The 14482-nt window shown below is 47.7% G+C and overlaps 1 protein-coding gene across 1 annotated transcript in view; it reads left to right on the top strand.

Moving 5' to 3' along the window:
- AGRN (agrin) overlaps positions 1-14482 on the top strand; it is a 155728-nt gene that overhangs the window by 58642 nt on the left and 82604 nt on the right. Inside the window, exon 3 of the mRNA XM_088136758.1 lies at positions 782-823. Within this exon, the coding sequence (XP_087992884.1) occupies positions 782-823 (42 nt within the window). The remainder of the gene's footprint in view (positions 1-781; positions 824-14482) is intronic.

The following is a 14482-nucleotide window of genomic DNA, read 5'->3' as shown; positions in this document are numbered from 1 at the left end:
AACCTTTTTCGGGCACTCTGGTCGTTTGCTGAATGAAAGGAGTCTCCATCTGAACCTGGGTTCCCAATCAGCAAAAATGGGTTTGATGGATCAGTATCTTGGGAGGCCCTTGGGAGGCTAATAAATCGCTTGGTTTGCATCGCAGCTGGGGTCAGGAAGGAGCGTAATGAATTGACTTGGCCCCAGCAGCTGCGGCCAGGTCCCCACCTCCCCCTGTCTAGGAAAAGATGTATTTCCTGGAGGAACTACCAAACCTCTGTGGGTCTCCCTTGTCTTCTCATTCATGAGACTTCAGCATCAGAGAAGATTTGCTTTTCTGGCGCGTGAAGGATGATAGTCTGATTCTAGAGGAACATGTGCGTGTCTCTGTATGAATTGCTGTTCTTAGCATCCTTCCTTCTGGGAAGGCGTTAATTCCAGACAGCGTTGACAGAGGCCTTTGCCTGAGCAGGGAAGAGGGAATGAAATTCTCTTAATACAGCTGTATACCTGAGGATTAACTCAATTATGTCTGCTTCAAATTCATCCTAGGACTCTTTCTACCTCCCCAAAATAAACATTGTTTGGAAGCAGGCAAGACCAGAACAGCGACTCATCCAGGGAAGCCACAGGCAGCCTCACTTGGGGAAGGCTGCATTGGGCAGTTTTTCTGAGATCTTTAGAGGCCAATTGTATGAAGAATTTATGATCCTTAGCGCTCTGCGAGCAAGAGAAAAAGCATTTGGGGGCCAGAAATGTTTTCTCCTATTTATACCTCCAATTTTTTTCTTCTGTTTTGTAGATAAACCGGTGAATTACTTCCCGCAGGCAGTGCCCCAGGATGGTAAGTTGTAAAACATCCAGATCTAACCAACACTTGGCTTTTCTACGCTTGAAAGCTAGTCTTGCAGATTTTGAGAATGTCTAAGGGAAACTCCTTTCTAACTCCTGACCCAGGAATCTAGTCCATTGGCACCTCCATAGGCAGACATTTAATTTCAATTTAATTTTATAACCGCCGTTAGCCAGCAAACGAAAGAAGAGCAAGAAGAAAAAGATAAGTAGATCAACCACAAATAAACATATACAGCAATCCTTATTTTCTGCTGGGGACCCCCCACCAGAGTCTTGATGCTAAAATTACATAGAAGTTCATGGCTACAACTATTCTAATCCCTAATTCTGCCATCCAAAAGAGAAATTATTTCCACTAGTGGTAATCTTATAGGCGGCGTGCAAATGATCTCTGATTCAAATCAGTATAGAAAATGGACTCAGTTGGGCCAACTTGATCTGATTTATCAAAACAGGGAGGAAGAGCGTTGGGCAGGTCCTTAAGTTCTCCCAGATGGTGGGATCAGTTTGGAGACACCTGGCAGGATTTCATAAGGTGCTCCAAAACGATCCATCCGATTTGGAAAGTGAACCACGTCGTCTTCAGATTTCCAACCGGAGCTTTTTACACACTGGTAATCTCCTAATAACACAACTCACGCAAGGAAATGATGATGATTACGCTGTGTTGGAGATCGGCTCTCGGCAGGCCCTACCGACAAGCGGGTTGCGGAAACCCTTGGCAAAGACATCTAAGGGTTGCCTTCCCCGTCCTAAATATCGTTGTGCAGAGTACAGCAATGCTCCCAGAAAAACTTTGCCCAGGGAAAAATACACATCAGCACGAGAGGTTTGCAAACTGCAATGTCCCTATCTTGCTCTCCAAAGAAATCCAGCCAGAAAATATATACTAGCTGTTTGTTTATTGATAAAAATGCAAAACTTCATAAAATACAAGGTACATACAAAATATAGGGAAAAAAACCACTTCTTCTCATGTATTTTAGCATCCAAGACTTATTAACAACATAAGCTTAACAAATAAAACCTTAGCGGAAGGATTTTGCAGAGCTGGAATGGCATGTAAGCCTGGAATGTGGGTGGAGCCTAACCAAGTTTATTACCAGTTACTTTTAATGTTATCCCCTTAAACAGCTACATCGCCCAGTGCGATGAAGGGGTTGATGGAGATGCATAATCCCGAAAGAATCCTGCTCATTGCTGTTCAGGCAGCCCACATATGTAGAATATAGATTTCATTTAAATTCGCTGCCATCCCAAAGTAAACCCACCTGGTGTGCAGATAATGCACCTGCGGTTTGCATCCATACAGCTTTTCCTTCTATCATTGTGTGTGTGTGTGGCTCTAGACAGTTGCTTCCATATGCTCACTGAACTGGCAAGGCATTGTCAATGGGTTCCCCATGTTCCTCCCCCCTCGGATAAAGGTAATCAGTGTTGTTTCTTCAAGCCCCTCTCCAAATTGTATGTAGCTTTGCAGTGAAAAAATGTAAAAGACTTGGTATAAATGATTTTAAAAAGGCAGGCAGTGGTGACGAGGTAACCCAGCCCTGAGTGACTTCCAAGAGTGCAATTTTCTTGGGAATAATTCATATTCTCCTCTAGAAGGAATAATTCTCACTTCCTTCTAGGAAGCTTTTTGGCCTGGGCTTGGGGTCCCCTAGTGGTCTCCCATCCAAGCCCCAAGTAGAGACACAAAGTGGATTGCAATTATTTGGCAGAAATGAGGATAAACCTCGCAGTTTCACGCGTATGAAGGGAGCGCTCCCAAAAGTTCGGCGTGTGACAGATGACCTTCCAAAATCAAAAATAATGATCGTTTTGGAGATTCGACTTCTGTTGCCCTTTCAAATGGTTTGGTTTTTATCTATATTATCTTGCGGGGGGCATTTCACATACATTCTGAGCATACAAACCGTGTTTGCTGAGAGCTTAGATCTGAGATCTCAAGCAGGCTAGGTTTAGCAAAGCTTATCTTTATTCTCTGCATGAGTCTTGCTAAACCAGAAGCTTTCTTTTGAGCTGGCAATTGAGGTTTGAGAAAGCTTTAGAAATCTTCTAGGCTACCTATAGACTTTGTGTGGGGCAAAATGTTCTGCTTCTTGGGCCGCACTGACCTCCCCCAGTGGCAATAAAGGGGACATTTATTTAATTATACAAATTGCGTCTCTCGCATCCATCACGACAGTGGCCTGCTGTGGAATGGAAAGAACAGAGTTAAATGGATAAAACAGCATTTTACAGTCAGGAGAGGGGAACTGACATATCTTTCTATGTCTCTTAATAAAGACTAAGGTCTAGAGATGGAAGGGAACTTGGGGGGTTATAGATGGATGCGTGGAAAATAGAGATGTTGCTGGCTTTCAAGAATCTGTTATTGCTTACTTAATATAACACAGGGTGTTGTTTTTTCCAGACAAGTAAAATAAATAAAAATGCTATTTGTTTTTCTTCTTCTCCTTCAAAACACACTCGCTGTCAAGCCAGTTTTAAGGAGCAGCAATTAATGATTTGCCAGTTCTTCTCTTCTTTGTCAGAGCAACAGAGTAACCGGAGATAAAAAAGTGATTAATCTATCATTGGACCAGGGCATCTGGTTTAAAAATATAAGTGAACGTAGGTGTTGCTTGCATCTTGGCGATGCTGTGAAATATTAATAAACCAAGCTTAGCTATATGACATGTTCCATTAAAAGAAGGCAGCTTAGCCAATGGATTGGGGGTATTGTCTTCCCAAAAAGCAGTTGCATGCAAGGGGTTCTGTTCCACCCATCTTGTGGCTTGATGTATAGCTTGGAGGTGGTTTAAAAAGGAATCTGATCTTAAATGTTGGTTGCGAGGCTGATGGGAGACCTATCTTCCCTTCCCATCGCCTCGTTTCTCTGGAAGTATGTTCTGGGAACAATGGCAAGCCGTCTGATTGCACATGGGAGCGCTGCAAAGAGGTCTGTGAATAAGGGCACATGAACATTTGCAGTTGGAAGGCTGGACCGAACAGCGAAGGAGAAAGGCGTGATTTCATCTGCTGTTTGCAATGGCAGAGACACGGCCTCTGCGTGGTTTTATTTCCCCCTTCCAACCCAAGCTGCATTTGTCCCTTCCCAGCCCCAGCCACAAACCACAAAATTCAGCTTGCTTAGTTTTACGCTTCATAAACAAAGATTCGTAGGGAGCTAGGTCAGGTTTGCAGGGTGGAAGCTCCAGGATGGGGTGCACGGAGCTTAAAAGAGCCCCCATGTCCGTGCAGCTTTTTTTTAAAACTTCCTGGATTCAGGAGCTTCACCTTGGAGTCACATTCTTTCATCCCTCCCCAAAATGTTTGCTTTGGCCTTTTTGTCTTCTCCGACTTGGCACGTGTTGGAGTAATTTGCCTCAGGTTAACATAGCGGTCCGGTGGGCGATGAGTAATTCCCCTCCCTACTCTTTTCATGTAAGCAAGGTCAACAAGGTACCACATTCCCACGAAAGACCTGGCGATGCTGCTTTTCCCAGAAATAAAGAGAAGTGGACTTTGGAGAACAAGCGGGTCCAGATATCTGGCGGGAGGAAACGGAGTCCTCCCTTTTTCGCCTTTTTCGGGGCAAGGGAAAGGTTGGACTCAGAACAGAAGGCTGGCTTCCTTGGATTGATGAACGTGCCGGGGGCTGAACGTTGACTTTATGCTGTGATTAATACATTTTGATTGAGTAAGCTCCCTTAAGAGAGTTTGGAAGACAGCCTGTTTTCAGATAAATAAGTGAAAATTATTTATGTTTTGATGCCGTCTTCAGTTGCGGAGGGATCCTGGGAAGCTTGAATTGAGTTGAATTAAGAGAGGAGAGACCCAGGGTGGAAGATGAATTCTCTTCTGAAAGATCCTAGATCTCAGACGGGTCCTCTCTTTGTGGTCTACCTTATAGGGTTGTGGTGGGCAGGGAGGGAACCTGCAAACCATCCTGTGGAGGGCAAAAGTATGTCATAAATGAATAAATCCCTGCCCCAGTGTCCCCCCCCCCCAAAAAACCCTGAGTATCCACAACCCCTTGACAAAAGCCTTTGTGGCGAGCTGTTTAGTCTTGAAAATGGTTCAAGAGAGCGTTCCTCGCTCTCTCGCACGCGTATACCCACACACTCTCCCATTTCCCCGGCAGCTCCTAAATGAGAAATGAGAGCTTCAGAAATATGGGTCACGAACACAGACCGAAACACACACACACACACACATATGCACGGAGCGGAGCCGGATTGCAGGTTTGCAAGTGGAGCAAATCTCCGGGGCCATCCGGAATGCCTTTTCTAATCAGGCCCGGGGGCTTTGGGTGGGCTCAGAGGAATGACAGGTTTCGAGCGGCTGAATGGGGGGGGGGGGTAGGCAGCAAAAGCAGACGCCCAGCTGGTCCCAGGAGAGTGGGGCCAATGGCAGTGGAGCACCTCTTTTAAGGACAGAGGCCATCAATCAGTCAGACTCGGATTTTCTCTGCGCCTGCTTGTTTATCTAGCCTGCGCAGGCATTATTAATGGGGCCTCTGTGATCCGCTCCCAGCCCTTTCCGCACCCGGGTGGGCTATTCCTCGGAGCCCGCTGTAAATTGGAGGCTTCGTGGAGAACCGTCGGCCATCCAAACCCTTTTGAAACGAAGCAGGATGCGGGAGTCCTAAAGTCTCTCTCCGCTTCGCTTTCCAGAGGGGTTCAGGAAGCCCTTGGTTTGAAGGGGGCTTACTCCGGTAGCAGGGGCTGTTATCCTGCGATCCCCCAAATGGGAAGTTTGGGGGAGTCAGCCTTGATAGGGAAGACTCTGTCTTAGGCTAGCTGGGGAAGGATTGGGATAAGCCCCTTTCCCTGGGGCGCAAACGGAGGGGCGTGTGCCAGCGTACCCTAAAATGCCTTTCGATGAATCGTGGCTCAGGGCCAACATTAAAAACCTTTCATAACTTAAGTATATGGGGAGCTCTAGGGTTGGGGTTCAGGTCCAGAAATATCAGGACAGCTGCAAATTGTGCCGCGCTTCCGGTCTCCCTCCAGCTGATGGCCAGTTAGCAGATGAGAAAGGGAAAGGGGTGTGAATTCTCCTGCCTGCATTTTGGCAGGAGAGATTTGCCGGGGGGGGGGGGGACACCTGCTGGGTTTGGCATAGAAAGCAAATGCCTTTTTTGAGAGTTTTGGGTCTGTTGGGGTAATGTTGGCATCCCTGTTCGAGACGGACCAGGCCATTAGATTTGAACTGAAATGGTATATTTTAAAATAGAGGCTGTACACCATTGCTGCAGCTAAAATCAGTTTCGGAGAAGTGTCTCCTCTAGTCTGAAAAGCAAAGGAGAAGCCTTAGCCTAGTGTTTTTCAACCTCGGCAACTTTTAAGCTGTGTGGACTTCAATTCCCAGAATTCCCCAGCCAGCATGCTGGCTGGGGAATTCTGGGAGTTGAAGTCCACCCAGCTGAAAGTTGCCAAGGTTGAGAAACACTGCCTTCGTCTGTCTTGTAGAAGATCGCTCTCTCTGCAGTGGCAGGGCCAGGGTTGGGAGCAGATGTCTGGTTTCTCCCCACGGATAAAGCAAATATAACATGGCTGGCTTGTTAGAGTGGGATGGTGGTGGATTTGCACAAAGCCATCTAAAATAGGAAGCCTCCATAATTAAGGTTAACTTGAGGTTACAGTTATCCAACTGCGCCGCTGGATGTTAATCCGTGATTAACTTTCTGCACCGTTTTGCCATTAGCTCTTTACAAGTGGAAAGACCTTTGCTTTATCTCTTCTGTGTTGTCATAGAAATATCTTTATCCTTTACGGTGTTGTCTAAAGGTGTCAGGGCCTTCCTTGCTAAGATTCCTCTCCTCGTCATTTCTCTAGCACATTGTCCATCTTTTTCTGTGCATGAGCCCAAGGAAATAAACCCTGTTTTCTTTCTTCACTGTTTTCTGCCCATTGTTCAGCTCACTAAGAATGCAAGTTGACATTCCCATTGTCTTGTTACTATCTAGACAACATTATCCTGCTGTAGCAATGGATTCCAGCAATGGATTCCAGAGCTCTCCAAGATACCTTCCCACATTTATACAGTGGTACCTCTAGTTACGAACACCCCTACTTACGAATGTTTCGAGATACGACCAGCTCCGGCCCCAAAAATTTACCTCGACTTGCGAACTCGCTTCAACTTACGAACCGGATCTGTGGCCATTTTCCGCCCGTGCCACGTGGTCTGCGGCCATTTTCCACCCGTTCCACATGGTCCGCGGCCATCTTTCCGCCCGTTCCACGTGGTCCGCGGCCGTTTTTCCGCCCTGCCGCGTGGTCCGCAGCCATTTTCTGCCCCGACACGTGGTCCGCGGCCATTTTTCCGCCCTGCCGCGTGGTCCACGGCCGTTTTTCCGCCCTGATGCGTGGCCCGCGGACGCCGGAACGGATTAATGGTAATTACATTGAACGTTATGGGAAAATTTGCCTCGTGTTGCGACCAATTCGAGTTGCAACCAGAGTCACGGAACGGATTAAATTCGTAACTCGAGGTTCCACTGTATTCTGTCATTTATGCTAGCATTTCTTACGGCTCACCAGATCGTTTCCTACCGAAAGTAACGAACTTCCTTAGTCTTTATTCTCTTCTTTGGTTCCCCAGACTGGTACTTAAGCCAACTGCTACACTGGGTGGACTTTCCCCCCGGACTCCAAAGAACATCTAAAGATCTCCATGGTGGTGCCCATCAGCAGTTTCACCACTGTCCCAACACTTCGGGATGATAAACTTGGGGCTGGAAGAAATCAAACAAACTGGAGTTGTTGGAATCCGGTGGGGAACTGTATGAAAGTCTATGTTAGCATAGGGTTTCTTAGATACCCAAGGCTCAAGTTTCTTCTGGATTCAAATTCAAGGCATGCTTCATCCTTGCATTCCAAAGGATACCCACTGATTTTCTTGATTGGCTCTTCCTCACGGGGCAGGAATTGTCTTGCAATTCGTGCACACATTCTGTAGTTCATTTATGGATTAAAATCACAGCCCACAGAACCATGTGGTAGTTTATTTGTTTCTGGCTCGGCATATGGTCTATCCCACTTTGGTGGTTTATAAACCCCACAGCTTATGGCTGGCGCAGTGCACGAATTCAGTCAACGGTGGCTTATTCTGCAAACCATGGCTTAGCACAATGCACAGCCCAGGTCATTCTCTCACAGCAATCTTGTCCTCACACCATCCTCAGTTTCCAGAGCTCCTGTTGAGATCGCAGCCACATCCGTAACGTTGGAGCTGTGTTCACACGCGCCTTTAAACCTGGGTGCTGAAACGGTCTCGTTTGCACTATGAATTGCGGTGCAATCGGTGAGGTTTATGCCCCTTTCCAGGCCATGCCCAGGAGCAGTGTCATGCTCTTCCAGAAATCAAGCAGCTTTGCCCGGCTGAAGATCCTGAGAGCGCTAACTAGGGAAAGGGGCAGATATGTGAACAGGTTTGAGCTCTTACAATAGCAGGACCATGGAGAGCTCATTGCAGGCAACTCATAGGCTGGGTGGATTTTCTCGCTTCGGTATTTACATTTGCAGGCAGCCAAAGGAGGTAGCTAATCATGCCCATCCCTTAGTGCCACCCCTGGTCCTGCTGATCTGACATTTGAAAAGCTGGTGGCCCTTTCTGGATCCCCAAGCACTAGGAGAGGTACATCCATAGCCTGGGAAGGCACTAAAGGAGTGCTGGAGGCTTCCCCAAGTACAGGTTGTCCTCATTTAGCGACCACAATGGGCACCGGCAACTTGGTCATTAAGTGAAGCGGTCGCTAAGTGAGACTGACTGTGCTTATGATCTCCCTTCAGCTTTCCTTTGCTTTACAGACCTGCGAAGGTCGTCAACGTGAGGATTGGTCGCAAAGTTCCTTTTTCATCACTGGTGCAACTGGAAACGGTTGCTAAGCAAGGCAGTCCCTAAACAAGGACTACCTGTAAGGGGGATGTGAGGTTCATTGTCTTCTGAGTCCTCTTCAGGGTTTTGCTGGCATTCTTGCTCTGTGGGCCCGAGGACTTTCCTCTTGCTAGCTCCATGGTGATGCACACCTTGCCCGTAGAGGGTTCCACGGTCCCCTGCTGATGGCGATAAGGAAGCTTGTGGTGGGCTGTGCTGGCATCCCCCAACCACACTGTTGTTTAAGCTCCATCCTAAAGGGTTAAGGAATCAGCAGAAGAGTGGAAATCAAACTTTCTCTCTCTTCCCACACTTAGAAAGGGGAGATCTTCCTTCCCCGTAGAGAGGAGAAATCTGTCTCTGAAACCAGAATGGCTCAACCTAACCAGGCTGGACAGGGCAAAATACAGAATTGGTCACTGGTTCTCTCAAGCTGCCCTCTTTCCCCCTTGCTGCCTTTGGACCTCGTTTCCTCCGCGTTAAAGCTTCTCCCGGTCTGCCTTCTTCCTCTGGAGCAGAGCGAGGTGGTTACGCCATTCCCGCTGGGGCGAAAGAAGGCGCATCAGCCCAGCTTATCATCAAAGCCACGGCTGTCTGGGAGAATTTGTTACGTGGGAACCAACTAAGGTGGACTCTGCAGCCCCACGGCCTTAGCAAGAGGGATTACTATCGGGGTGGATCCATTTCTGGATGATAGCTTCTGGGGAGTCAGCGGCAGGCGCCAGAAAAGCCGCGTAGATATTTGTGTGTGCCTGCTGACGGTCGGGAAATGTTTAAGATCCGCCTGGCCGGGGAGGAAGGCCGTTGTGGGTCCTCACCCCGTTCGCCAGTTGCAACGTCGACTTGGCAGGGCGGGGTGACTCATATCGGCTTACGGCAAACAACAGGAAGAACCAGGAAGGAAGAAAAAGGCTGAAATCCTTTTGAAATAATAATAATAATTATTATTATTATTTCGCATAGCCGTCCTTTAAGGATGACTGAATTTTGCTCCTTCCTCCTGAGGAACAGCATAAGGGAAAATGCACCATTTGGGGCTGATTGCGGGTTTCCATTAGACTGATGATGGGGAACTCGGTGGCCACGGAGTCGTTTTTTTTGTCATGGTTAGTTTCCAGACTGATCAACTGCTCTCTGCAAGTTTCTCTGTTGTTAGTGAAAAGAGCGACCTCCCCCCTGGATTACGGAGAAGGCTGTTGGAAAGAAAATCGGGAAGTTTCCAGCCAAATGAACATGGGGATAACGTTCTACGTGGGAAGGAGGAGTTCTTTCATCCCACCCCATTCTTTTCCATAAATCATGTTGAAGAAGACTCTGTGACAATCGTAATGGGAAAGAATCGCTTTGGGGTTTAGGCCACTGTCAAAGAACTGGACTTTCTCCCCCATCTCCGTTTCCAGTTTCATCTTCTATTATCTCAGGATACCAGGCCTTGCATTTGCTCCTTTGTTTCTGTAACCTGAGATATCCACCCTTCGGGTTTGGAAAGTCAAAACGAGTGCAGATGTACCAGTCCCTCTCTCTTGCTCGCTGTGTGGAGAGACTGGGATGGTCCGAAATCTTTTTAGTCTCTTTTACCACTAATCGGGGATTATCCCATGTGCAGCCTGCTATTGTCTGTGGTGCGACATCTTACTCGGAGAGAAGATCTAATCAAGCCCAAAGCGTCTCGCGTACAATGTTGAGGTGGGATATGGATGTTTATAAGGAAAAACCACATAAATAAATAAAATATTCATGGGTACTAAGCAGCAGGTATCTTTTGAAGCTTAAACGGATTAGCCTGTTGCATTATTAGCTTTATCAAGAGGTTATCCAGGGGGTCCCCTTCATTATGGATCCTCACTGCCTGCTCTTAATGAAAGCATTAAAAAGAGGCATTTTCACTTCAATTGAAGTGTCTGAAGAGCCAGAGATAACAATGGGAATTCTGTTCCTTGGTTCCTTCAAAAGGGGATCTGCTTACTCCAAAGTAGTTTTCCTCTATCAGCTCCCTCCAGGAATCCTCTCCTAATCCCGGCTGGCATGGCCCATGGTTGCATGGGCTGTGAATGATTGGGGATTATGGTCCAGCAGGGAGCTGGCCGTAAGGCAGCGTCCCGTTTCCGTTTGCACGAGAACTTTTCTGCAAGTTTTGAAGCTTGCCTTCGTTCCTAGCCTGGAGGAAGAATGAGTGCAGTTCTTAAAGGAGAAAATCGGAGGTCATAGAGGGGGATCAGAAGAATTATTTTCTGTGCTGTCTCTTGTTCCTCCTGCACTCTCTGCAGGATCACGATTTAAATAAAGGCTAGAAACTCTCTCTTCCTTTGCACTGCTGACCATCTCTTCTGGCCACAGACCCCAAGTCTCATTCCATTCCAGTGACCCAATCTCTTCTAGGCATCCAGGATCTGCAAGGAAGGACACCCACAGATACTGCTCCCCACTATGGAAGTTGCTGCTGGAACCTTGCCCAAATCCTATCTTTAAAGCCTTCCAGAAGGATTAAATCATGGAATCGCAGAGAATTCTGGGAGTTGGAGTCCACACATCTTAAAGCACGCCGGCTAGGGAATTCTGGGAGTTGAAGTCCACCCCTCTTCAAGTTGCGGAGGCTGAGGAGCACTGATCTAAACCAACCCCATGCAATGTACATGGAAATGTTTCTTTATCTCCCCCGCCCTTGACTGAAGGGACCGTAACATTGGCTTGATCAGGAATTGCAAACCACCCTCCCTCCGGTGTGGATTCTTGACAGTTCCTTGCAAAGGAGCAGTTGAATTCAAGAGCTCATTATCTACCTTGCTTACCCAGCCCATCAGAGTCCTTGTCAAAATGAGATCCCATTGGAGGCCTTACCAAGAATCTTTCCTTTCTTCTTTCCTGCCTTCGTCTTGTTTTCTCCAGAATCCATAAAAAGCCAGCTTCCAGATGAAGGGTTCACATGTTCATCAGATGCTTTCCAAACTTTAAAGCATGCAGAAGGAAACTGCAGTAAAGGATGTTTCCCTCCTACCTTTTCTGCACCAACTAAAAGTTTCCCTCCTACCTTTTCTGCACCAACAAAATGACTTTGCATAGGGGACAAGTGGGTGCTCTCGGAAGAAGGAATCCCTTAAGCAGGAGAAGCTCTAGTGGCTATTAACCTCAGATTAAGTGGCGAGCGTCTGTCATTGCTTTGCTCGGCACCTCTGTTCCCTACATTTCCACCTCAGTTTTCTGCAAAGCAACGGAGAGCCCTATTTATAGAAAGAAGAATCAATTTCATCTCAGTCTCCTGTACGGCGTTGGATAGCCAGAGCATACCTTTCCCCAGAATTTGTACCACCCCCCAAATTTTCAGAGCGCGTATGAGAAGAAAAACTCCGAAAGAAATCCTCCCTGTTGTGCCTCTGCATGAGTTTGGATTTAAAAAAAGATTCTCCAGAGCAGGTTGTCGTGCAGAGGTGCGGCCTGCAGCCTCTTCCCTTAAGGACATAACATTGATGTGATGATGGAGTGATTCAGGGATACACCCAACATAAAACGCTGCTAAATCCCTGGTTCAAGTAGATGCGATTAAACAGACAAATGCATCGGGCAGGGACCAAATAATGATTAGTATCTCAGAAAGATTCCTCTCCTCTATTTTTGATTGGAGAGCAGAGGAGAGGAGAAGGCGTGTAAGTGCTTATGTGAGTGGAGAGGTTATTCCCTCTTGTCTTGCAGTGCTACAACAATCTTGACTTGAGCTGAGGGGTGCTTCAGTCTTTGGGCCCATTTCAACCTCTTTCGGGTTTATTGTGGAAAGGAAAGGAGAACAGGAGCTAAACATAGCTCTTGGCCGGGGGGGTTGTGCAGAAGAAAAGCTACTGGTGATACTTATTAGCTGCAATGTGTGAATTCTTCAAAATATAGATAGAAGCAGCTCTATATGTGAAATTTTCATCTCCTCTCCCACCTGTGTTTGGCAGGAAAGCTGTAACAGCCTTTTGGGGGACGTGTTTCTCCACTCTTCGTGTGGCTAGGGAGGAGGAGAAATAGGAAGGTGAAAGAACCATTTTGGATCTAGCGATGGGGCTCCTTTGACCGGACTTCGCGTGGGAGTCAGCATCTTCTCCCGTCATCTTTCCATTCTCTGCCTGGTGGTTTCGGCACACACAGTTCTGCTCACCCACCTTCCTCCGTCTTAGGATCCGTGTTACTCTCTTGGTAAACCAAGAGGTATTGCCTCTGGAAGGAATACCACAGTTCACTTTTTACAAAACAGATCCCATGGAATCACAGAATCCTAGGGTTGGAGGGGACCTTGGAGGTCTTCTAGCCCTGCCCCTTGCCCAGGGCAGGAATCCTCAGACCCATCAAATGGCTGGCTTGAAAACCTCCCACAATGAAGCCCCCATGCCCCCAGAGGGCACTCTGAAGAAACATGCTGTAGGCACCTAAACTGAGTTCTTCCTATTGAGAGGGGCCCCATCAGTGTTTGAATAGTTAAAGGGATCCTCCATATTTAAGAGCAGGATATCCCTCAGCAACAGGGAACAAGCTAGAGAGAAGAACTGTAACTTCCGTGGCCAACTTTGTCTCTTAGGAAACTGGAGGCATTGTTGGAAGCAAGATATGGTGTCTCTCAAGTGTCTTGAGACTACAACTTCCCAAATGCTCAGCGTGGCCAGTAGCTAAAGGAATTATCTATTTGAACCAAGAGGAATCTTGCTCTGCCCTAATTATTGTCCCCAGCACCTTCCCAACAGTCATTTATTAGAGACCGTTCCTGGTAAATGGGGGTAAGGCACCTACTTGCAAAAATGAGCTGTGTGAAAAAGTCTCTTACGTGGTAAGGTCAGGATGGAGCGTCATGGCCCTCAGCTTCTCCCAGGGTCCGAAAAGAGATGGTCCATCCAGTTCCAGAAGAGAAAAAACTGGTCAAAGACATCTGAGCAATGTTGGTGGCCTCACTACCCACCATCAAAATGTCCCCTAAGGCTCCAGGGCAATGTTTTGTTGTAGGCACAGTGGAAATTTAACAGCTGCTCCAGAGTCTGCTCCCGTTGCCCCACAGCCCCACCAGGACAGCCAGCCAGAGGGGCCCATCTGGTGCTGCATCTGATGACAACAGACAGCAGGCCCAAGTTAGAAGTCAGATTGGGCAAAGCGTCCGCGTTGTTTGGATCAAATGCAACCAGCACAAAAAGAGGAGAACAAAGGCGAACCCGGGGACATCCAGCGTGGAACCAGGAGGAGCGCCAGGAAAACTGGCCGAACCCTTTGCCTGACTGCTGGGGGCCGTCTACCCCAGACCCCACTGTGCTCTTTAATTCCCCCCTCCTTTAAAGAGTCACCAGGGTCCACCCAAGCTTGGGGGGGCAGGGGAAGGAAGGCAGGAACATGGCTACGCGTTACCATCCAGTTCTCCAATCTGAGCCTGGCTGGGGAGCCATCAATGCCCAGGACCAGCTGTTCAGTCCCTAGGTCACTTCCACTCTCTTGTCCCCCGCTGGTTCCCCCATCTGTCCCCTTCTGGTACCACTTGTTCTGTAGTGGCACTCTCCCCCCCCCCCCCAGCCATCCTTTGCCATGGTAACGCAGCACAGAGCTTAAGTGCTTCCGAGATTGCAAGGATTGTTTTCTTGAGCAAATGGCTGTTTCTCCATCAGGAAAGGCAGTGCCAAATTCCCATGGAGCAAAACTCCCTCGGATGCATTGATGGCATTTCACCTCCCCCCTTCCCCTTCCTGTCTTCCCATTCTCTTCTCCTTAGCTTGGCGTCAACCGCATCAGCCAACTGCCTCTTCTCATTTTGAAGGAAGATCGAATGGGA

The sequence above is a fragment of the Python bivittatus genome, unplaced genomic scaffold, assembly GCF_059951505.1.
Source record: "Python bivittatus isolate LINGU-HERP-01145 unplaced genomic scaffold, Pbiv_v1 ctg000090_np1212, whole genome shotgun sequence".
Classification (NCBI taxonomy): Eukaryota; Metazoa; Chordata; class Lepidosauria; order Squamata; family Pythonidae; genus Python; species Python bivittatus.
Note: the sequence above shows the minus strand (reverse complement) of the source record. Positions and strands in the feature narration are given on the sequence as shown.